We start from the raw sequence: 25,917 nt of genomic DNA on the forward strand, positions 1-25,917 counted from the left end.
TTAAAATTGTTACCATAGGGATCATTCATAAAAAAATATTTCAAAAATCAGCGGCGGTTACAAAACAACTTCGTACACTTTAAAATTCCTTTTTTTTTAGGATATCTAATGTTAGGAGAAATCACTGCATTGACTATTTTGCGACTTGTAACAGAGTAGCCGGCCTATTTTAAGGTCGCATAATAGTGGAAATCCAAGTGAATGTCTATGAGCAAATAACGTAGATAGCGTCATTCTTTAAAATAAATGGATACTAACATTGTTCCTGCAATTAACATCTGTGGGTCGCTGCAGCGCTTCCCGTACGGCGTCCGGTTCGTTCTTTATCACTGCTTCGTGCAGCAACAAGTCATTCTGTTGCACCCGCATCCTGCCTTCTGCTGCCATCCTGGTAATTAGAAATGTTTACTAGAATATGAGTTACCACTTACGTGTAGGTCCTACATCTACATACTGGTACATAGGTTCTTACATAATATACTAGCAATTATACTAATCATTGCTAGTATATTATGTAAGAACCTATTCTTACATAATATACTAGCAATTATTATAAAATAAACAAACCCGCCTGCTTAAGAATTATTAACGAAAAAACCCGTATCTGTATCACAAATTATATGTCACTCACTCCCAAAATTTAGACGAATTCAACGAAAACTAATATTATTAAAATCCGTCAAGCCGTTTCGGCTGTAGGGCGTGCCAGAGAATGACACATACATTTATACATACATATGATCCAAAAACATTACCCTCCGCGATCAGTTAAAAATTGCGTCTCAAATTATATCTCCAAATATGATGATCATGTAAGATATATTACGTAGGCAGAAGCCTGTGTCTGTAGTGTATTTATAACCGGATGATGAATGTGTCAAAATGATAACGAATACGTATTTTCTGACGTACGTACTCTACCTTATTACGTGAATTGAGTTAAGTATTGTACTTGTGCTTATATTTACTTTATAAGCCTAAACGTTTTGAAGCAGTTGCTATGTACCTATTAGAATTCAGGGCTCGAGTTCCAGTTGATTTTGCGGTGTCGGCGTTACTTGGTATGTTTGGTGAAACATGTAGCTTTTAGGTTGATGGATTCTGAATTAATGTATTTAGAATTGAACATTTTCTTATTACTAAAAATTTAAATGAATATTTATTATTTAAGCAAATTAATGAATGGTGTAAATTGATCACTGCAACATAACGTAATAGCCAAATAAATAAATGGATAACAAATCAACATAAATATTACCTAATAATTTATGTTGGATAAGTCATTAAACCTGAATTAAACATCCACTGAAACTTGGTCGACTTATTATTATTTTTTTTATAATATAAGAGTAGCAGACGAGCATGCAGTCCACCTGATGGTAAGTGGCTACTGCCGCCCATGGACATCTGTAATCAACCCCAGATAGGATTAGATATTCCTACCTGAGGTCGGCCACAGATGCGCCGCTACCCCTGAGGACTAAGCTGGAACGCCTCGGAAAAGTCTGTCTCTCTTACCACACCCTTCACACCGGAACACAGCAGCACCTAACACTGCTGTTATTAGGTAGAAATAGGTGTGGCGGTGGTGCCGCCGGAGTCGAACCACAAAGGGTTCTACCACCTTCATATAATATGTCTCTTGTTTTTTTCATTCTTAAGTACTATAATTTGGCAAAAATTGTTCTGAACGACAAGCATACATAATTTGACGCTTCTGTATAAAGTTGTTTTTAAGACAGAACAGAAATAAAATCCATGGAAACTTTTGTTTGATCACCAATTAATGTTAGCGATAGCTACAATTATAGTACCACCTATACATATATTATTTCAATTCCTTCTATATTATTTTAAATAGGTACCTACCTTTGTGTGAAAACATACATTCCATTTCAATCAGCATTGTTCGTACATTGTGAATATTTATTTACTCGACAGCTATTGGAAGCCATTGTAGCGTTAACGAGCAATTTGGATAGAAGTTTATTTTGGGAACGATATAGGAGTAAACAAACAGCTCACATCAATTATTAATCTAAAGTGAGACGGCAAACATTCAATTAATATCGCGTAAGAAGGTGTTGTGAAGTTGTTTACGCCATTTCTTCACCATATACCGAAATGTGTTGTAAACGATAATAACTACCTGATTTTTAGTAAATGCGTGGCATTTTGAATAAAAATGGATTTTGCTCTTTCTTCCTGATTTTTAGTAAATGCGTGGCATTTTGAATAAAAATGGATTTTGCTCTTTCTTCCTGATTTTTAGTAAATGCGTGGCATTTTGAATAAAAATGGATTTTGCTCGTCGTTCTCGTTTTACAACTACCTGATTTTTAGCAAATGCGTGGCATTTTGGATAAAAATATATGGATTTTGCTTTATGATTGAAAAAAATCTGAAAGTTGGACCATACAGGTAGAATTTTCCAAATGGGCCTTCAGGGCCAAATCCGAAACTATAAGGATTAGCGAAAAATGCTGAAAGGAGCTATGAGGCAAATTTTGATAAAAAACCAAATAATGCATCATTAGATTTTTAAAAATCTATTTCCCTTGTCGCGAATCGAATTCGAAATCGAATCGAATCGAAATCGCGTTCATTTTGGCAAAAAACAACCTGTCTGCGGCGAATACTGTTTGTCTTACGTTTATTTATAAAACTACACCGAATTATTCTATTATAGGTATTAAGTTATATAAGCCAGACTAACATTCATTTCCTTGCAAATAATGAAAAACAAGCCTGTGTAACATTTTACAGGAGGGATTTAATGTTAGGAGTTTCGATGTGGAAGACACATGTATTAATATTCAAGAAAAAGAAGAATTTACTTAAACATATAATAATAAATTGATAAAGAATCACGTTACAGTCAGGCATTTGTATAAATCAAGAAATAACAGTCGAGATATCCAGTGTATACTTACAAAGTTATACATTGGCGACGGAACGCAAACAACGACCCATTTGATTTGTTATTTTGAGTACGATGTTATTGTATGGAAATGTGATTTGCTCTACTCAGTTTCCATTTATTGGTAAAAGGAAAGGAAATTTTCTCATAGAATACATATAACATATTATATGAATACTAACTGTCGTATAAAGTAAAAGCTTTCTTTAAAACTATCTTCTCAATGTGCAAATTTCCTTGATATTCTGCTGGATGAAAGTTTTAGAATAAAAAGATTTAAGCTTTACTAACGGATCTTTATGTGTGTAATATCTACTTAATAAAACTTTAACACTGAGTCTACGATAAAAGCTCTACGTAATCTAAATAGGGCTTAAATCGTATCTACACTAGTATCATTTAGACTTACAAACTCAAAAGCGCGTTCATTCGAACATACACATTGAGCGAAGAGGGCGAAATACGAGTATGTACCAGGATTATTTTTATTGATATTATACGTATGTTTTGCATAAATACGTATGTAGTAACAAATGAAAATGCAGTTCAACTGATGATAGGTGGTTACTGGCTATGGACATATTACAAACTCCATTATGTACCGAGTTAGATCACCGATGCATTGTCACTTTTGAGGATGAAGATTGTCACCTCATATGAAAGTTTACTACCCTAACTACAATGTTCCAAGCTCCTCTACCTACCTAAAGGTGAATAGGAACAATTTGTGGAAATTAGGTGTTCTCTCAGCCGTGGCAAACCAAACAGAGTGCAGCTGTAGTAATGCGGTTATACAATCTGACTGTAGCCTAAGTGCTCTGAGAACATTATTAACAAGCCTCGACTCCATTATACTACCGTTGCTACTGAATAATTTTGTTATAGCCGTAATGTTCTGGTACGATGCACGCTCTTCAGCTATTAGAACTAAAATGGTTTTATGTCGTGGAGACTGGATTGGTGTACCACAAACTACTGAGACTATATCTACTAAGTATAAAAATATCAAGTTTTACAGTTAGGAGCTATAAAACTTTTAGGTTATTAGTTCAATAAGATTAAGAGTTTCGTAGTATAAATTGCGGTATTTAATCTAGAAGGTCTAAGCTCAAATTAACCTAAGGTAACCTCTGATTTTTTAAAAGTAATAATATAAGTACGTACCTATACAAGGTGTAAATATAAAGTTTTATCATTTTACTAAAGTTGCCTGGAACGTATTGAATGAAATAAAAATTACGTTCCATTTTACTGTTAAAAATGTTGATAGATTCGCAAACACACTTTTATTTTCCTACAGTGAATACATTTCATTCGAGTTCAAGTAAGCGTACCTTCGTTCTATGAAACGGTGAACGGTGGAGCTGTACCGCGGAGTTGAATGAGCTAATTGCTACAAGCTTCGATGAATAAACTAGTAAAGTTTTCTTCTAGATCTTTACCAATGAATTCTAAAAGTTTTACAGATAATATAATGAATGATTTATCAAGATTTATGTTACGATAGAATTTATTTTAAGTATTTCATGACACACCGCCTAGGAAAAGGGCAAATGTTTTTTCAGATGTTAGTAAGTATCTACTTACGTAAGCGAATGTTGTGTTTGTGTTCGCTTATAGCTAAAAACATTCTTTTAGTCAGACAGCGGACCCCACTGCATAATAACTTAATCAGAAAAGAAATTATCTGCTCGTTTTAAATCGTTATATTTTTTTGTTTTCTCAATTATTTCTTAAAGCTATATAGACTTTCCATAATTGGTTAGAAATATGACTAACATATTCGCTTAATGAAATGAAAATGACTTAGGCATCATTAATATTTTCAAGTAAGAAATACCAGCCTATAAGTTTTTTACAATAATTTTTAAAAGCATTTTTACGCAATTACCACGCGAGTTTCAAGCATTATTTAACATTAATTCTGTGAGATATCTGACTCACACGGTACTCTGTATATTACACGTTCAATTAAACATTTATAATCTAATTAAACATGGATCTTCTTTATCCAGCGCGAGGAATAGGGTATGTAAATTATACCGACAGAAGCGGATTAAAATAAAGTTTTTCTTTCTTATGAATTATTTAAGCATTTGAATAATACTCGTATAAGCGCTAAGAAAGTAAAGTTTTGTATTGAATCAAAATGTTCTCAATTTTTATCGCGTAAAATAAAGTTTTATTACTTATCACTGGAATTCACGCGTGGCTTCGCTTGCATTCAGAGGTTTTCAGCTTTCCCTCGGGAACGGTGTTTGTGGAATAAAAAATACCCTATGAACGATACCCTGACAATGTAGGTACAAAATTCCATGACAATCTGTTAAGGTGTGACAGTGTAGCAAATAAACAAACTCACATATGCATTTATAATATTAGTCAGAATGCCGATCTATTTTCATAAATCGACTCTACATTCGTTGATCGTATAAAATAATTTTCCCGTGAATATCGAACAGATTTCGATATGAATACTGTTTCATAATGAGGTGATTTTGTGTATGCATAATTGGGTTATAAATCAAGCGATTCATTGTGTTTATTTTAAAAGGGGTATAATATGCTCGCGTTCATCTGTATGTAAGGTTTTCCAATTATTAGGTTATTTTTTGCATATTAGATGATTTAGTCATCATTTAGTACCTAGTCTACGTAAATCCATACAAAATCTTGTACCTTCCGTGTTACTATTACTTAAAAGGGGTTATGAAACTCAAACAAGAGAATAAATTAAAAAGTTTCACTTTAAATGCCGTTCAAAAAGACAGAGTACAAATATATATGTTAGCTAGAGTATAATAATTATGATTAAACAAATATACGAGCATTATGAAATAATAGACAGAAATAATTTATGTCAGTTTTATTTATACCAGAAATACTTATCAGAGACAAAAAGGGAATTGAACAGTGAATGAATAAATATCGGCACGTTTTCGTTTTGCATATATTTGCGTTATCTGATCCGTTTAATGGACTATCAATGGACTTCCTCTTATTTTATCAATAGTTTTTTGTTCTTCTGGTTGATGGATTTACCAATACTTGTTTTGTTTATACAGCTTCTGGCTACAAAGGGGTTCAAAGGAAACAAAGGTATTCATGACATTCACAATAGCCTGGAAAGTACCAGGCAAGCAGAACAATGGTGGAGTGTAAGGCACACTAACAATACAGCAATGTTCGTGTTTTCATTCGGTCCATTATTGGTCGTTCGACCTAATGCAGGCGATACACTTATATTAGTGGTTGTTGAAAGTTGAGCTTATTTGAAAGATAAATATTGTTATTGTTTTGTTCCAACTACCCCAGAAGGGGCGTAATGTTTTCGGGCTACTATGAATTTATGTGGATTTCTTTGTGGCCACTTAAAATATAAACATTTTGGAAATACGAAGGATTGATCTCAAGAGAGTCATTAGGTACGTACATTTTATATTCTAGGAGTCTATTCCATAAAAACTTCAAATTACGAAACTTTAAAACAAGTACGTTTATTATTTATCTTTATTTACATCTTTGAAGTACTATTTTACGCAGTCGGGTTTTGTTTTTAAATCAACACGGTTTACAATAAACAACTAAACACATGAATTTTACAAACGGAAAGCCCGGGAGTATGTTCTAACATCTGCATGACCAGCTTTTTATATTTTTATGTTGTAAAAGTAGCAAACGAACCTGCAGTACAACTAATGGTAAGTGGCTTTGGCCTGAGGATTAAGCTAGAACGCATGGCATAAGTATGCCTCCCTATCTTATCTTTCCTTTTCCTTTTCTTATCTTTCCCTTCAAACCAAGGTGCCGTGCCGCTTCAACCGCTGCCGTGGCAGCGCACTGCTGATATAAGGGAGCAATAAACAAAAATATCAGCTTATCACAAAATCACCTAAAAAGTATCGTAAATTATTACATTCGGTCATTAAAACCTACTAAATATAACTCATTCGTGGCTCCAATACATAATGCTAAAATGATAAATCTCCAGCAGTTCCAAGTACATACTGTTGCGACCTAATTACCACGTAACCCGACACTGACCGCGGCCCACGAACCTCATTTGCCATTATCGAATTGCTTCGGAATAACGGGTAATTGATTCACTAATTGATAATAGTATGCATGCTATATTTCATACATAATTTGTATAACGAAATGCTGTCTATAAACTTACCGATGGCACCACTGCCGCACTTTTATCTGTTTGATAAGCAGTGTTATTTGCTGCTGTGTTCCGGTAAGAAAGATATGATAGGAGACCCACTTATCCGAGGCGTTTCAACTTTGTCTTTAGGGATAGCATCAGACATGTAGGATCATTCTTACCTGAGATTGATTATAAACGTCCATGAGCGGAAGGAGAAACATACCGTCAGAACTGCATGCTTGTGTTATGATAAAAACAAAATGTATACTGCTTAAAAATTATGCAAATTCCCTCACACATTAAGCAAGCCGTTTGGAGAGTAGGGCGTGCCAGAATGGGACATTCATACAAACATACATACATACGCTCTAAAAATATTGGCCTCCGTAATCGGATATTAAATAAAGACCCATAGCCTATTAAAAGAACCATAGCCTACAATTTTATTTCAGATTAATGCGAAGATGATCTAAGCTATTGTCTTTTCTACAGTTTCAAGTTATCCCATTCCTCGACACTTATCAATTACGCCCAATACACAATCCACTTAATGTCTATACTATATACAGTTTCTGTTAGAAGATAGTTTAATCTCCAAAGTTTGTGCACAAGTAATTAATATTCATATAACGCTGCAAACTATGATAGCTTCTAAGTTTTGTAAAGGACTGCCGGTTTTGAGGAGTTTGGAAAATGGTGTTAGGTGACATGGTTTGTTTTCTTGTGTGTTACTATACATGCACATCACATTGATCCATTTATATTGCTGGTTGTTAATACTTTACGTCACTTCTTAAATACTTTTCTATTTAATATATTTAGAATTTGTAGTCTTGCTTTGAGTTATGAATTGTCAATTGATTTTGTGATAAATTAGTGGATAAAGATGTATTATTGTAAATGTTGATAATTATAGAAGAATATATTGTATTCCTGGAATCCCTTCTGAGCGTTTTCATATGTGTATCAAACGAGCATGCAGCCTAGTTCATAGTTTTGGCCCCACTGCAGAGGGTAATGTTTTTGGAGCGTATGTATGTCTCATTCTTTGGCAACTCCTAGAGTCCAAAGTCCTTGATGGATTTTTTTTGGCAAGCTCTAGACCAAACCTCTTAATGGATGAGGTGTTGTTGGATTCGTCCAAATTGTGGAAGTTATATAGGCTACACTACTTCACATTTAAATTTTAAGCATTGAAAAAGTTTTCAATGTTTCGTCGGGGCAAACTAAACGTATTTACTTTTGAAAATAGTCTATAAACATATCATTTACATAATAAAAACTTTCACGATATTACCTACATATTTTTTTATTATCCCGTATTGCTTTGTGTTGTAATGGTAACAGATTAAAAATCTCCTTTAGGCAGATAAAGCCTGTATTGCTTTGTGTTGTAATGGTAATAGATTAAAAATCTCCTTTAGGCAGATAAAGCCTGGCCTAAACAAAACATCAAATAATTGAATTTATTTGAAATAATTAATAGGATCATTTTCGTGGAAAACCTATTTTTGTTTATGTCTACAAAATTATTTTACAGTTAACAAACTAATTAGTTTTATGTAACCAAAACTACTTAGCCACGAAGCTCTATTGTATTTATTAAAGATATTTTCATAGTGTTTACCTTGCTCGTAATAGTTGAGGTCTGAAACCCGAACACAGGGCGTGCCGCGGGCGCTTCGCTCGACAGCTTTTGAATTTGACCGGCAAGATGTTGACTTTGTAACCTTTATTATTTAGAAGTATACTCCCTCGACCTCAAAGGAATATTATACTTATTTGTAAACAGATTTATGTTACCACAAAACAGATTTTTTATATTTATGCTAATTTACCTGTAATAATTAGTAATTAAGTAGTCAAAATGATTCTTTCATAAGTATGTCTCCCTTAACACACTTAAAAATAGAACACAACAGTGCTTAACACTGTTGTTACCATCCACTTAGATTTTTTTAGCTACTCTATGGTTTTATCTACTAGGCAGAAATAGGTGTGACGATGGCGCTTCTGGAAATGAACCACAAAGGCATCTTCAGTCTCATATTTTCAAAATATATTAAAAAAGATGTAATTCACTCTTAACCAACATAATGGACTATATCTTTTAAATATATACCTGCCCATACTCAGCATTAAGTCGGTAATGTAGCGTTAATGGCGAAATTCTTTAGATCTATGTGGTCAGTTAAAAGTTGATCAATTAAAAATGAATTTGGATTAATCCTTGGAATAAAACAATTGCTTAATCCCACAAGTTTGCGTATAAACGACCCTAAAAGTAGCAATAAATGTGCCCGAAGTTACGTTGGGCTGTCACACTGAAAGTTTAATTAAGGCGAATTTTGAACAACGTACATTCGAATGTTCCTACCATCTGACCTACGGGAATTAGGGACAATAATCCACTGGAATTTTTTATTTCAATTATTTAATGCTTTGTGTTACGATTTTAATATTTTATACAGACCAGTAGAACAAATTTTACCATTTTTAGGGGAAGGTTTGTAGAGCTCTACGGCATGAGCAGTGGATTTTTTTACACCGACCTCCGAATGAATGGTATTAATTAGTTCCAAAAATATTAATATAAAAACTTTAATTGTTACTTTTAATAGGATTAATTACGATAAGTAAAGTAGTAAGATTAAGTTAAAATCAGTAACGTCACTTGACATCACATGAGAAACCAATATTGAATTATGTTTACGATTCTATTTCATTAATAAATATGTCTGCTTGGCCGGAGAATGAACAGGATGATCACTGCGCCAGTGTCAATAAACCATATCTTATTCCAGCTACTTAGAAAATTGAAGGTGTTTTCCAATGACAGATGCATAGACCTATGTATGAACAATAAATATAACAGAATTTTCACATGCTGCACTGGTGGTTTTGAATCTGCGAGATAACAGCGTTACACTATCCAAAAGTATTGATGTTGATAAAAACTGGTATGGTTCAAAACTAGGTTAACCTATTTTCAGCGTCCGCTGCTAGCGTCGCGACGCTAACGACTCACATTGTCAGCCGAGTGTTCAAATTAAAAAAGAATTATTTTTTTAGGGTTTCGTTCCCAAAAGGTAAAAACGGGCCCGATTACTAAGCTTCCACTCTCTGTTCATTTGTCACCGGACTCTATATCGTGAATCGTAATAGATAGAGTATGTATAACGGTAGCCGCTATAACAAATACTAAAAGTACTCGTAATAAGAAAATCGTGTTAAATCTTGAGCATAAACGGGGGTCGCCATACAAGAAACCGGCATTTTTCGGCGTTTGTCTATTGAACCGTAATAGGAATAGTTCAAATATTCACATTGCATTTACTTATGTGACCACTATGATAACAAATAAAAGAAATGAAAAATGGTGGCACGGGCCCCTTCGTTTATGAATTCGACTCGCACTTGGCCAATTATTTTACTTTAACGTTGTCGGCACGTTTTATATCAACAGTGACTCTCTGAAATACCGTTCTTAATTCTACTGAATAAGGTTCTTTCAGCGAAGGACAAATTTTAAATTGATGTAGGCTTAAATTTTAATCAACAGAGCTTAGTTACAAGAGCGTTTTCTCTAGAGTTTTGGTACTTACAAAGAAAAATGTGACATGGGTTAATTTTTACGTTAAAAATATGATTTAAACCACAAACGTAAATGGATTGAAGCCTTTGATTTTGACACAGCTACGAATCGCGAAAAAATAAGCGTGTTTTTGTTTGATATCTGGTTTAAATTTGGTTTTGAATTTTTGTTGAAATATTCTTATATGGATTGATATGTAGCCCGGGGAAAACATATTAAATGTTTTCATGTTATTATAAGCTGCCTGGGAAAGTAAAAAATGTTTTTGCTAAAAAATTCGGTGCCTAACCGAGGTGAGGTCGAGACCTTATCAAGCTTTGATACGGTAACAATATCTTCAATCTTTATATATATATATATATATATTTCTTATGTGCGTGTGTATGTCACTGAACTCCTCCTAAACGACTGGACTGATTTTGATGAAATTTGTTGTGTGTGTTCAAGGGGACTTGAGAATGGTTTAGATTCACAATTTAGTCCGTGGGATTTTTTTTTAATTAATTTTTAATTCGTAAGTAGTTGTTGATTTTGGAATGTTTCACATTGGATTCGACAGACTTCGCTACCATCGCAGTTTCAAATATTCTATCTATTGTTCAAACCCGTAAGTGATAAGGGTTGTTCACCCTTAACATTTTTTTATTTATATGGCAACACAACGTTTGCCGGGTCAGCTAGTATACATGAAATATACAGTTATTTTTGAAAATCATAGCAGCCTTTCTCAATTTACTACCAGAATTTTCAACACTTCGCGTCGTGAAGTGTTCGTAAATTTTTACAAGTAGACTTGTTAACTCAGTTAAACCAGCTTTAAAGTTGAACACAAACTTAGTGCAATGAAGACCGTTTGTCGCTAATTAACGCTTTAGATTACAAGAGACTAATTTCCTTCAAATATATTTGATTTTTAGTATATGTATCTAGTAACATGATATGTCTCGAAGCAGTAATAGCCTAGTGGTTAAGAAACTCGGCCTATCGATCGAGGGATCCGAGGTTCAAATCCCAGGCACGCACCTCTAATTTTTCAAAGTTATGTGCGTATTAGAAATTAATTATCACTTGCTAAACGGTGAAGGAAAACATCTTGAGGAAACCTGTATACCTGAGAGATTTATAGAAAAAAAAAATGAATCTCAAAGGTATGTGCAATCTACCAATACACACTTGGCCAGCGCGGTGGACTATGGCCTAATCCTTCTCATATGAGAGGAGATCCGTGCCCAGCAGTGGGACAGTAATTAGTTGTTGATGATGATTGATGAACATGATATATTTTTAACATTTCCAACCTTCTGTGTATTTATAGTCTGTGATAAGTGTATTTTCATGCAGATGTTATTTCCTGTAACGTCGTATGCATGAAAGTCTTACGCTTATTTGCTAAGATTTTTCCTAGGTACAACAGTTTTAAAAATAGCCTGTTTTCGTAACGATAAAATAAGCATTATGAGCACAAAAAATCATGTGTAGATATAATTTTAAAGGCAGCTTTCAACACAGATGAGTTAATGAGTTTACCTGCATAAGCTTAGAGGGTTTAGGTACAAGGTGGTAGAAACATTTGTGGTTCGACTCCAGCGGCATATCTAATCCTATCTGGGGTTGATTACAGATGTCCATGGGTGGCAGTAGCCGCTTACCATCAGGTGGACTGCATGCTCGTCTGCTACTCCTGTATTAAAAAAAGTTATGAATTCCATGAAATCAGGCTCATTGATTCAGATTTAAAAAATCAAGCTGTTTGCCAGGGTTATTGCAATGATTTATAATTTTGTATAAACAAATAACAAAACTTGCATTTCAATGAAATACAAGGAAATATTGCAATTTGTTTGTATTTGTTCCCGCTGCACCACTCAACGGCACTATAACGTGTTTAACTTCGCTCTCATTGTTGTGTAGAGCTCTTTGCTTCTGTCACAATCATTCTTTTAATTGCATCGCGAAATTTATTATTTTAAAAATAATAAAGGTACAAATGCAAACAATAGTGTCAACATTGGAAATTCAGAAGTAGCAAACAATCATGCAGTCCATATTATGATAAGTGGTAAGATGATCGACTTTTACGTAAATCAGCCGAAATCCACATTCAAACGCAAGAACTGCCTACGCTAGAAGTAGGAGTGATGTTTTAATAATAGGTATACGATTAGCAAGCGAGTATATAGTCCACCGGATTGTAAGTGGTAACTGTCGCCCATAGACATCTGTGATCAACTCCAGATAAGATTATATTGCTACCTGAGGTCGGCCATAGATGCACCGGCACTCCTGAGGAATAAGCTACGTTATGGTAGGAGGTATACCTCGTTAAAGTATATCTCCCATCGCTTCCCAGTCGAATCATCCTGTTCCTAGCATCTTTATAAGAAATATTTCGTTTGGTAAAGAGTTTTAACCTACCCATTAAGATGTTAATATGTAGAGTTTGAAAATTCCCCGTCGAAAATCGGAGCCCAGCTTAAAACACATGTCAGTTTGCGAATAACATCACGTACGTGCTCGGACGTTGTGGCGCAGTTTTTCTTTTGGTCACGTATTTTAAAAATAGAACGATTTTTAAAAACTGGATTACAATTAAATTTTCATTTTTTTAACCGTTTTAAACAACGTTTTGCTAAGCGTTAATATGGCTGCCATTTATTGCCTGAATGTTTTTTTAAATAATAACCTTAATTACTCCTAAACATATTAGTTAACTGATTGTTATGTATATCTTATATATAAAATTCTCTTGTCACAATGTTAGTTACCGTACTCTTCCGAAACGGCTTTACCGATTTTCACCAAATTTTATATGCATATTCAGTAGGTCTGAGAATCGGCTACTATATATTTTTCATGCCCCTAAGTGATAAAGGTTGTTCACCCTTAACATTTTTTTATTTATATGACAACACAACGTTTGCCGGGTCAGCTATTTTTATATAAACGTTTCTAGAAGTAACATTATATTTTTAAATAGGCAATTGTATGTAAAATAAACAATTATTCAAGAGACAAAGTTTCTAAATTCAATTCAACATTGTGGTCGGTTAACAAAACCGATATCGTTGTAAAATGCCTTCACTGTAATTGTGTTTCAAAGGGTCATATAAAATTCAACTAGGCGTAAAGTTTCAGCTATAAAATGTGACCCAACTTTTATGCCACGAGTAAGGTTAGAGGACTCTCAATACTCGTTTACAAAGGAATATTTGATCTGATAAGTATCCTCGTGTGTTGTGTGTATTTCGACACCGCTACAAGAGTAGTGAAAGGAAGAATGTAGATAAAGATTCTGCTATGTACTTGCATTTACATTTTAAGGTACTCGCACATAGGCAAAGTATGTGTAACATTTATAAGCAAAGAATAATACACATAATAACTATAATTCTAAGTTTCTATTTACAAGCGCTTCACTCGCACAGAGGCGAAGTATGTGTAACATTTATAAGCAAAGAATAATACACATAATAACTATAATTCTAAGTTTCTATTTACAAGCGCTTTACTCGCACGTAGGCGAAGTATGTGTAACATTTACAAGCAAAGAATAATACACATAATAATTATAATTCTAAGTTTCTATTTACAAGCGCTTCACTCGCACGTAGGCGAAGTATGTGTAACATTTACAAGCAAAGAATAATACACATAATAACTATAATTCTAAGTTTCTATTTACAAGTGCTTCTTAATCAATATTCCGATACAAATTTAATAGTTTCCGAAGTTATAGCTAACCTGCAGTTGATTTAATAATTTCTGGCGGTAGTTGGCCAATATCATGTACCCTAGAGAGTAGAGAAATATAGAATTTAAGTACATATGGTAAATCAAGACACATAGCTCAGGACGCTACAGTTCTAGTTGGTAGGTAGTATAAATGTTGTGAAGTTTAATTTTCTACAGCCTGAAAACAGGTGCAATTTTGTGGCAATGCTAGTAAGACACGCAGGCGGTCACGACCTTTAGTATATGATGAACTAGAGATACTTGTACATTCTGGATTGAATGGTTTGTGTAACCAAATGATAAGTGGCAACTGATGGACATGGACAAACCCCAGATGGCATTAGAGTACTACCTGAGACCCTGAGTTGGCACGTCTCGTATATGTGTCTCAGCAATGTGTAAAAGTGCTGCCGGAGTTGCCACATTCAAATTATTCATTCACTTATATAGAAATAAAGATATGACTTCCAATAAAAAGTTTTCCAACGATAACATCGCACGGAGAAGGAGCAAAAACAAACAAGAAACAATATGAGTGTTTATATAAAGTTAGGATTAGTTTCCAAGAAAATAGTCTGCAAGAGGTAACCGAGACACGTGTAGGGTTAAGCCTTAGTTTAGCTTCGTGGTTGCTCGTGGATTAATTTATTTAACAAGAAATAAACACCATTAAAGTTGGGTGAGATTTAGTAGCTTAACAATTCAGTGGTAAGACTTTCAAGTTTCACAGAGAATCAAGTAATCTTGACGCGCTTAGTTTTGTAATAAATAAATGAATATTCGATTTGATTGTATTAAGTAACCAAAGTTTAATAAGTGATACCAGGTCAGCAGAAATATTGCATAATTAATTTACAATAAAGACTAGAGAATTATTATAAGAAAAAAATCGTCGGCTGTATGACTTGCCTGAGAATGAAACATACATACGCTCAAAAAATCATAATTTGTGAAAAATTCAGACCTCCTTTTTTGAAGTCGGTTAAAGAGCTAAATCTTTATTAACTCTGGCATTGTAGAAGTACTTTTTACAGGTATTCCAGGAGACATTAATACTAATAAAACACAAGGAGACCAGCGAGCAGAAACACTTCACATTTCTATCTTAATATCGTTTTATTGCGGCTCGACATCTGCCGTAAAGCGCATTAAAGGTTTACGACTTCTTTTATTGCAGGTCCATTATTTACTTCATGCTCTCCTGGTTTCTAGATTTCAATTAATATCCAATCAGTTATTTGTCGTAGTTGTAGTATAGTTAGTTAGGAATAAAATCTGACCTTAGTTTTATTACAGATGTCAATGGGCGGTGACCGTCAGAATGGCCGGTCACTACCCATATTTTACATCGAAATAATTACTAAAAGTTGCTACCTAGTTGCTACTAGTTGCTATTAGTTACTACTAATTGCTTCGTTCGATTAAAAAAAGATAAACTACTTTTTAAGGTGACCGGCCATTCTGACATCAGGATGGCTGGTCACCTATCCAGTGAGAAGAAACTGCGCAAATGAATAGAGTTTTTTTGTAATCAATAGTTGCTACCAAATTGCTACCTTCATATACATCGTATTGGACTTAGCTTTTAAGGATAAAAAATATTACGGAATTAATATAGGAGGAATAAAGGCATGTATAATGTATAAGCATAATATATTTAATTTCGGGTTTTCTCTTTTAATTACGCGGTAGTATCCATTAAGATTTTTTGTTCTAGGTACGACATTGTACTGTTTGTGTTTCACCTTATCTTAAAGTATCGGCTCACTGCTGTACACACCGCACGCACATCCATCTTACACCACAGCTTCCAGTAGAATGAGGGGGGGGCCGTGCCCCGCTCACACCATACCGTTGTTCGCGGCGTGTACACGTGAGACGACAGAACCTTCATATTACTTCTCATACACTACATCCCTCCTTTATTTTAATAAAATAGCTCATCAACCAACATCAACTAACGTATCTTCCGAGTTATAATATCATCGGTTATTATAAGCTTCAATTTTTTAACCACTGCATTAACAAAATTAGTAACTTCATATATTGACCAATAAGGTAAAGTCACCTAATGCCGAGGGGTTCTGAAATTGGCACCAAATTCCGTGGTATTTACAAAAACGGCTTTTATAAACTATTTACAAAATCATTTTTACTGAAAGGTATGTTATTTAATAGATAATTTATCTCTCTATCGTCATATGGCTACCGTAAGAGTATTATGTGTATGGTTTTTTAAATAATCGCATAGTTTTGCATTAGTGCCTCCATCAAACGCATGCTTCATACATTTTGGGCCTCTTGCACGTGAATGTCACGATTTCTCAAATAGTGATTTTGTCAATAAATATGCATGTGTGGGATAGTGTTTCAATGAAAACATTATATTGATTATATATGGAATCGATAACATTTAAATATTTTGCTTATTTCTTAACAGATAATAGTAAAAATAAGTTTAAAAATACAGCGGCATTAGGTGCCAAATATTTTGGGCTGTCCCTAAAACCGAGGTATACCACGGAATAGCAATTTCATAGACTTGTATTTAATTTCAATTTTTTTAGATGTTTTTATGAATAAGCACGTCTTGCTTCGAATTTGATAAATTTAATACTCAATTAATATCGAAATCATTTTCCGAGGTACAGCATTGTACTGCATTACCTAATTATATAATATCAAAGATGACCTATTTATGTACTTTCCTAATTTCTTCTATGGGACAACTAAGGAGAGAAAATGAAGTTTATCCAGATATCAATGGAATATTGAACAAGTATTGTATATTATTATATACATATTTCAATAAAGCATCTTTCTGCCTCTAAATTGTGTAAAAGTCTGTTATTATTTAATAATCGGAATTTGGAAACGTGATTTTTAGTTATGAAACGCTATTCCGATGTATATAAATCGGAATTAGGTTATATGGGCACATTAATCCGCGGCATAGCCGCAAAATACTATACAGGGTTTAAAGTTTTCATCGGTTTTTAAGAACACATATATCGTTTGTATCAGTAATTCACTTAATCCTAATTAATGAAGAATTAACATTGTCATACGATTTTAATAGCTATTTAAATAAGAACTAGAACATTTTACGACGTTTTCATTTGATTAAATTACTCAAAACGAAATAATTCTATAAACCTGATGACGATATTCCATATTATTATTATTTCTGGTGTACGATAATAAACCCTAGTATAAAGTACACGAAGAAGAATGTCCAAAATTGTATTGCAGATATACGAATCTACTGCAGTTTAAAAAATACATGATATACCTACATTAGTAAAATTAACCAGTCAAGAAACTATACTGTAAAAAAGTTTTATTTCGGCAGCTTCCCTTTAATCATAGCTAAGAACACTTTTGATAAAGCTACTCTTTTAATAATAAAAAAAAAAATCAAAATTTAAACTAAATTCAATAAATAACATTTATTTTTATACACCATGTAGCAGTCGTTCTATCTCTTTCACTCCCTTATTTTGTATACTCGGAATTAGGAGCCAAATACATCGGAATAAGGATTTTTACATCGGAATTAGGGTTTTCTGACTTGGTTCATATTTATTTTAAATACACATTTAAATCAATATTTAATCGTAAAATGTCGAGTCTATTTCAAGAGTACAGATAATGAAGCTTCTGATAAAATTATCTAATTCCTTATTAAGCCGTAGTAAATGCTTAATATCTGACGCTCTTTCTAGTTTTGGTGAAAATACCGCGGAAATAGGTGACTTTACCTTAATACATTTCAATTTTTATAATAGAGTTGTAAACGACGCGTTATTGAAGTTGTTTGACCATTGAGTCCTTTTTATATTATCTGTATTGTCTTATATTTCATCTGTGTTTGTTATTTTCTTATAATATTGAGTTGTCAAAGAGCCTTGTCATGATATATTTGGAGTCGCTAATAAATTCCTAAAATATTGCTTTCTATAATCTTTTCGTGGTTATAACCTAAGCATCGCTTGGTCCACAGCAAGAGTCCTATTTAATTTCACTTTATTTTAATTTCAAATTTATTATTGTTACATATTAAGTATCGTCAAGCTTCCTTCAAATACATCTACTATTACTAATGATTATTTTCACCTTTTATAACTTTACTAGCTTTATCTAGTCAATGTTTCATATTATAGAATTTCGTCTAGCTTCCTTCACTAATATAAATAACCAAACATTAGTTTTAGTTTACCTTCACATTTCTTTAATCATTTATTCCTCATCTATCTTCTACCATTACATATTTTTATTTTCACTTTCTTTATTAGTTCCTCTAGTCCTCTCCTTCTCTTATCCTTCTTTTCATCTCGTCTTCATTTACAGCTTTCCACTTTCCTTCTACCTTTCAAGTTCATATATATTTTTTATTTCCATTTTCTTTTCAAGTTACATTAGTCCTTTCCTTCTCTATTTCTTCTTTCCATCTCATGTCGTTATAACTTTCCACTTCCCTTCTACCTTTTTCAATTGTATTATATTTTACCTTAATCATTCTCCTACTTCATTTCCTAATTCTACATCCATAATCAATTCTTATTTATAACATTAACATGAACTTTTACTCCTGCTACTAGATCGCTACTTTATGCTTTTCGTCTTAGGTCTGCGTATTGCCTTCCTTTTCCTTTCTGTCCTGTCTTTATCTCAAGCTACGTCTTCGATCATCAGTAATTCATCTCTAATATTTCTTTAAATTTATTTATTTAATTCATCTCCAAAATTACCTCAGATCCTCTGCCATTTCCTGCAACCATTGTTGCTTATTAGGACTTCTGCATACGTCATTCCATCTCTTATAGAAACAGTAACAGACTTGTCTTTTCTTTTCCTCTCTAGTATGATGACATCTCTACTATTTGTCACAAATTTTCTAACGGGATCATACATTCTATGACTTTGATATTATTACAGTAATGTTTCTTTCATTTTAAATCCCATTTAGCTCTTTACTTTGGTATGTGTTCCCTCACTGCGCTCCCAAATATACGCAAGTTCGATATCTTCCCGGTCCACGCTTCATATGGAATATTTTTAATATCTAAATTTACTGTTCGTTTTTTTTAAACAAGCAGCTGTATTGACAGCTTCTGCCCAAACCTTCTTTTAATACCCATCTTTTTATTCTGAAAATTATCTCTTAACTTTTTGCCTTCAGAAAGTAAATGAATGTAATTCTGCTATAATCGTCAACGAACAACAGAAAATATCGAGCCTCACCCATGGACTTGCTTTCCATGGGTCCACAAATGTCTGAATGGACAATTTCTAGTGTTTCTATTGCACATGTACTTGTAGAAAATGGCAACCTGGACTGTTTGCCTTCACAAGACATTTCACAGCTCGACTTGCTTGTGTTAAATGTATTATTATATTGCAATCCGTCCAATAAACCACACCTTTCATTTTCCTCGTATCATTGCTATTTATATGACCGAGCATCCGGTGCCATGTTTCCATCGGCTATATTTTTTGTCAATAAACAATCCAGTATTTCTGATTTAACTTTATATACTCCATCAAATAAGGTCTGCAGCAACCAAGTCACCTAATTTATTTCTTATTAAGCACTTGTTGCGTTCAAATACGACACTGTTCCCATTCTTAATTAATTGATTGATTGAAAATAAGTTAGTCGTGAGGCTTGGAACACATAACACATTATTCAAAGTTATGTTATAATTGTGACTTGTTGTTACTTCCACATCACTAGAACACGGGAACTTTTATCGTATTGGCAACGACATTTTTTACGATACGATAATACATGAATTTTTCAACCAACTTTCATTCGCAGTCATGTGTATACTCGTACCTGAATCGACTTATTCACTTTTACTGAACTCTCCGCTGAGAAAAAGTAACAAGCGTCACTCTGTGTCTTTTTCGCAGATTCTCGTTCAAAATTTATTACAATAGTGACTGTCTTCTTTACAACAATAGCATTTTATTGATTTCGTGTTTTTCAAATTTATATTTGACGTATTTAATTCGAATTCTGTCATCCGTGTTTGGTGGTGCTGCCATATTTTACTATTTTTTCCAAATTCTAGATGCTAATGCTAAATAACATTTCGTTTCATTGCATCGACTGATTCCATATCTAAAAATTTTGTCTTGATAGAATCGACAGTAATATGAATTCCGGAATTTTCTATTGCCATGATCATATGCATAAATCGTTCTGGTAAATCAGCCATTAACAAAAATTAAGTTTCCACAATTGAAGTCACATGTTCCGTCATCCTCTCATACATTTCTTATAGAAATCTTATAGAAATTAAATGACGAAGCCAATTAATCCTCCGCAAACATCCTGAATCATCCAACATAGCTCGCATTGTTATCCATAATTCCTTCGTGGACTTTATTTCTTTTATGTGCACAAATAATGAGGAGTCAATCGTCAAAATCAACTTGGCTCGCACTTTTATATCTGGCTTTCTCACTGCAGTCTCGGTTCCTCCTTGCATTCCATCAGGAATGATATAAAATACTTCTTACAATTATGATCAACTACATCTCACTAAAAGCTTTAGTCACTTCTGTATTGGTATAGTAACATCTGATGCTTCTAAAATAATATTCAACGTTCTTTTGCAGCATCTCTTATGGCATATATGACATATATGAATCAATTTTTTTAGTGTGAAATTTGCCATTATTATCCGGAAAATCACCATAAACGCTCAGTCATGAAGCCAACATCATCATTTGATGACTTATTTCCATCATCGCGAATCCCAAATACATCTAAACACAAAACGGGCATCATCCGTTTAATAACTTACTTCAATTATCAATAATCCCAAATACATCTAATCACAAAACGGGCATCATCCGTTTTTTAATTTACTTCAATCATCAAAAATTCCAAATACATTTAATCACGAAACGGGCATCATCCGTTCCATGACTTGCTTCAATATTCAAACATCCGAAATACATCTAATCACAAAACGGGCATCATCCGTTCCATGACTTGCTTCAATATTCAAGCATCCTTCATCATCATTTTACTCTACTAGTATTTCCCCAACGTCATCATCATCATCATCATCTAAGGCGCTACAGCCACGCGTGGGCCTTGGCCTCCACAATATTCCTCCAGTCTGGTCTATTCTTGGCTTTTTCTCTCTATTTCTTCACGCCCATAGTTATCAGGTCCTGTTAAGTCCGTCTAGCCACTTTATCTTTGGCCTTCCACAATTTATTCGCTCATCTGGTTTACCATTTAGTAGACGTTTTAGGTACTCTCGTTTCACACATCCTTTCCACATGTTCTGCCCATCGTAGGGCAGTTGCAAACTGCAAACTGTTCCCAATTAGGCGTCCAACCTTAATGACCTTAATAACGTCAGACTCGTCATACACATGATTGACCTCGTGGTTGTACCGAGTTCCCCAAACCCGTTTTCTTGCACTGCACCGAAAACACGTGTTCGAATTTTTCGTTAAAATACAAGTAATGAATCCTCGTCCTTTTCGCTCAGTATCCAACGTTCAGATCCGTATATCAATATCGGTTTCGTTTCATGAAAGTATTTTTGAGCGAAAGTGTCTTAGCAGGCCGAATAGCACTTATTGGCCGCCATAATTGTCCTGATTATGTCAGAAGATACATCGTTTCGATCCGTTACTAATGAGCTAAGACACACGAATTCGTTGACCCATTCAAAGGTATGATTGCCGATCGTTATATTAAACGGTAGTATATGCAGTTCTTACCACGATCTTACAAATTTTGTTTTTGTTAATTTGACTTGAAGTTGGCCTCCGCAGATGTTTCTGCTAGCGCACGTTATGCACCCTCTATTGCAGGCAGAGTTCTACCTATCACATCTAGGTTATCAGCATATCCTAGTAACTTCCATTTTAGTCTGTTAGGCTGATTCTCCATTAACGGTAAAATAGATATCTCACAATCTCAATTTAGAAAATCAAACAATAAATTTCACATACCCTCAACCACCGCTTCACCTCCTTAGGGTTTTTTTTTTTTTTTGCAAATTCCCTTTCGAGGCGTTCACCCACGCCATACAGAGGACCCATGCGCAAAATTTCAGGATTATAGGCTCAGCGTCCTCGACCATGCACCAATCTCTGACCTAAGCAGTTCCCTTACGATTCCGTATTATATGCATTAACGCCTAATAAATTTTAAACAAACGTTTTCTACACTCACATCCCACATCAAGTCCCCCCGCATTGCGGGTACCATGGTCTCATACAAACATCCAGACCAGACATCTAAATTCATCCATCAGACATCCGTCCGGCCGGGGACCGAACCCGGACCCCCCGCGCGCCAGATCGATACGCTGATCGCTTCGTCACGTGGCTCATTAAATAATAATAAACTCAGAACTATTTATTTCATTATGTAAAAATAATATTCATGGAATTACGAGTACCAATGTGTATAGTAATCAATCGAATCGATTTCTACTAGGCCATATCATTGTCAAATACAAAGTAATTAAAGCAAATAATAAAAATATTTTTCATATTAACGAAATAAACTTCAACACACTATAATTGCAATACACCATAAATCAGAAATATTATTATTCCTTTTTTTCATTAATATTTACGATTAACGAAAAAATTCTAAATTTAAATTTGTGCATCGAACGAAATCTTTTGTTTGTGGTTATAACTACGACGCAATTAAAATGCGACGCAATTTCTTCGTACCGATTATTATTATTTTTTTTTGTTTTATTGAATTATGAATATTTAATGCTTTAATTTCAAGGCAAAATCGACAAGAATTGTTATTTTTAGATCTTCTTTTTATATTACATGTATAAATTACACTAATTTCCTTTGTTTCGTATTAAGATCAATTATTACGTCTTACTTATTATGGAACTTTTAAACTTGTATTAAACAACTTAATACTGATCGAACAATCCTATGGATTATATTATCTAAACAGTACTCACAGACTCGTCGCCAAAATATGTACTGTTTGTGTTTCACCTTATCTTAAAGTATCGGCTCACTGCTGTACACACCGCACGCACATCCATCTTACACCACAGCTTCCAGTAGAATGAGGGGGGGGCCGTGCCCCGCTCACACCATACCGTTGTTCGCGGCGTGTACACGTGAGACGACAGAACCTTCATATTACTTCTCATACACTACAGACATAAACAATCTGAGTACTAAAAGGAGTTATTATTATACATACATGCTTTAAATTTACACACACTAGGGGTCCATGTGTTACGAATGCCACGGAAACTCACGTTTACGAATTTAACATAAATTTCGGCCGGGGACCGCTGTACGACAGAACGGTTGACGAATGGCTTACGGCATGTTTTATGCCTACAAGTATACGAGTATACGTACCTACCCATAATTTATAGTCCAGTATTCCTATCATTTTCTGAATTTTCATTACGAGTTTTTTTCATAAATAATTGTAAACTGCTGCTATTGTTTGGGATGTACAAAATGAATGTACATATATGTATAATTAACATTGTATATGTGTGTTAAGGTAAAATTAACATATTATTCGGCTTCTTTTACATTTTTATGACTAGCCTTTACGTATAGACTATTTTAATGTTTTATAGAGTACACGGGCTCACTAATGCCAAGTCCGATTTTTTAGGAGTAAGTATATTAAGATTTTAAGAAAACTAACCTATTTATTCTCTTCCATACACTTGCCAGATTTTCTTTCAGTATAAAACGTAGCGTTTCGTAGCAGTTATCGTACTGGTTTGACATGCCAACTTTTCCCTGTTAGATAGCAGGTCAGGCGAAAATGTTATTTATAATAAATTCCACAGCAGCTTCCATTTCCTATGTAGCATTTTAAAATGATAATACTCTTCTTTGTTGTCATCTAGACCTACAGATTTCTTTATGCGTTTTTATCAATAATTCTTATTTATTTATTTATTATTTATGCACACACACAGATATAAGAAAAAAGACAAACACATATAAAGAAGTATTATGTACAAAGGCACATATGTCTTAGTTGTTTTTTTAAGTAAAACACCACATGAGCCGATAGAACATTTTTTTCGCTTCTGGTTCGTAAGATTATCAGAGCACAGTGCAATATTTATATACCTTAATATCTTTGCCTCGTATGTAAATACTGGTTACCCGAACCATTATATTAGACATGAGAAGTGGGTCGACATACACCATAATTCATGGCGGCACAATGACATCCTGTGACGCACGGGCTTATGTATGATCCATACAAATATAAAATGATTTATTTCCATAACATAATTCGATATAGGATACAAGCAAACCTTATTCGTCACGGTCGGTAATAAAACACATTTCTCACGTGATTTTCTTTGGAAATTTGATATAATTAGTTAATCTCAATATATTGTTTATAGATAACTGAAGAATATTCGTTATTATAGTTCTACCGGAGGACAGATGTACCGCCACCTACTTACCGCTGAGATCTAAATTTACAATTCTTTCTTCTTTAGTTGCTCTTATCAACGAGAAATAGGAGTAGCGATGGTGTTTCCGTAATTGATTGTGAACAATTTTTTACAAATCTTCCTTAAACAAAAACTTGTCTACTATACAATTGGTATAAACAGATTATGAATAAAACATGTCACCTCTTGGTTTATTAAGAGGTGACATGTTTTAATCATTAATAAGAGTATTATTAGAGTACCAACAGAGTAAAATACGATACTTCAAAGATAATTTCCAGAACTAATTTCCTTCTACATAGTGTATTTTCAAATGAGAAATTACTAGAACTAGATATTATGGCTTGCGTATTCAAGCACAAATCACTTCTAATCTCGTGGTCTTAGTTCCGAAGTAGAGTACACATTATGACTTAGAATTAGGTTCTGAATAGACTTTAATATCCTGTTTTTGTTCTTAAATATGTACTTTTACTTAATAAACCTATTCATATATTTTTTATAGTTGTTGCAGTCCATGGGGTATGTATCTTTCCAGTTGAAAAATAATGACTACATGTGCATTTAAAACACAAATTGGTTGAATATAATTTAATTAACATTTTAACCAGCTATAATACAGAACGTTGAGGGCATGTTGCTATAAGTAAGTAGTTTGAAAAAGCCCTAAAAAGCCCGATTATGACGGCACTATTACCGGCAGTTAGTTGATGGTACCTATATTATATATTTTTATTTAAGAACAATAATTTGCGTCCCGCACAAAAAAAAATCTCTAGAGTACTTACATTGTAAACTAGAGTAAACCCTAAATAAGTAAATAAATCAAATAGTACATAAAAAAACAATGTTTACCTTCAGTGTGTCGTTTAGTGGATTCTCATTTCCGTGGCTTCATTTCCGCGGGAATAGCACGATGTTGTTTGTGACAACTTCATTTGCACAGCTAACAGCGAATGTTCGCAATTTTGCTCCAACGGTGCAGTTTTGGTAATTAAAACCCTGTTGACTCAGTGGGCGGTTTTTGAATTTTTTACGTCGATGTACGGATGTAGGT

The 25,917-nt window shown here is 33.9% G+C and overlaps 1 protein-coding gene across 1 annotated transcript in view; it reads right to left on the minus strand.

The window, feature by feature from the left end:
* LOC140748868 (uncharacterized) overlaps window positions 1-25,917 on the minus strand; it is a 58,959-nt gene that overhangs the window by 25,019 nt on the left and 8,023 nt on the right. Inside the window, exon 2 of the mRNA XM_073081740.1 lies at window positions 259-388. Within this exon, the coding sequence (XP_072937841.1) occupies window positions 259-387 (129 nt within the window). The 5' untranslated portion in view covers window position 388. The remainder of the gene's footprint in view (window positions 1-258; window positions 389-25,917) is intronic.

Source organism: Epargyreus clarus, unplaced genomic scaffold (genome assembly GCF_041222505.1).
Source record: "Epargyreus clarus isolate Ecla_fem2 unplaced genomic scaffold, WU_Ecla_fem_2.2 ptg000017l, whole genome shotgun sequence".
In the NCBI taxonomy this organism is placed as follows: Eukaryota; Metazoa; Arthropoda; class Insecta; order Lepidoptera; family Hesperiidae; genus Epargyreus; species Epargyreus clarus.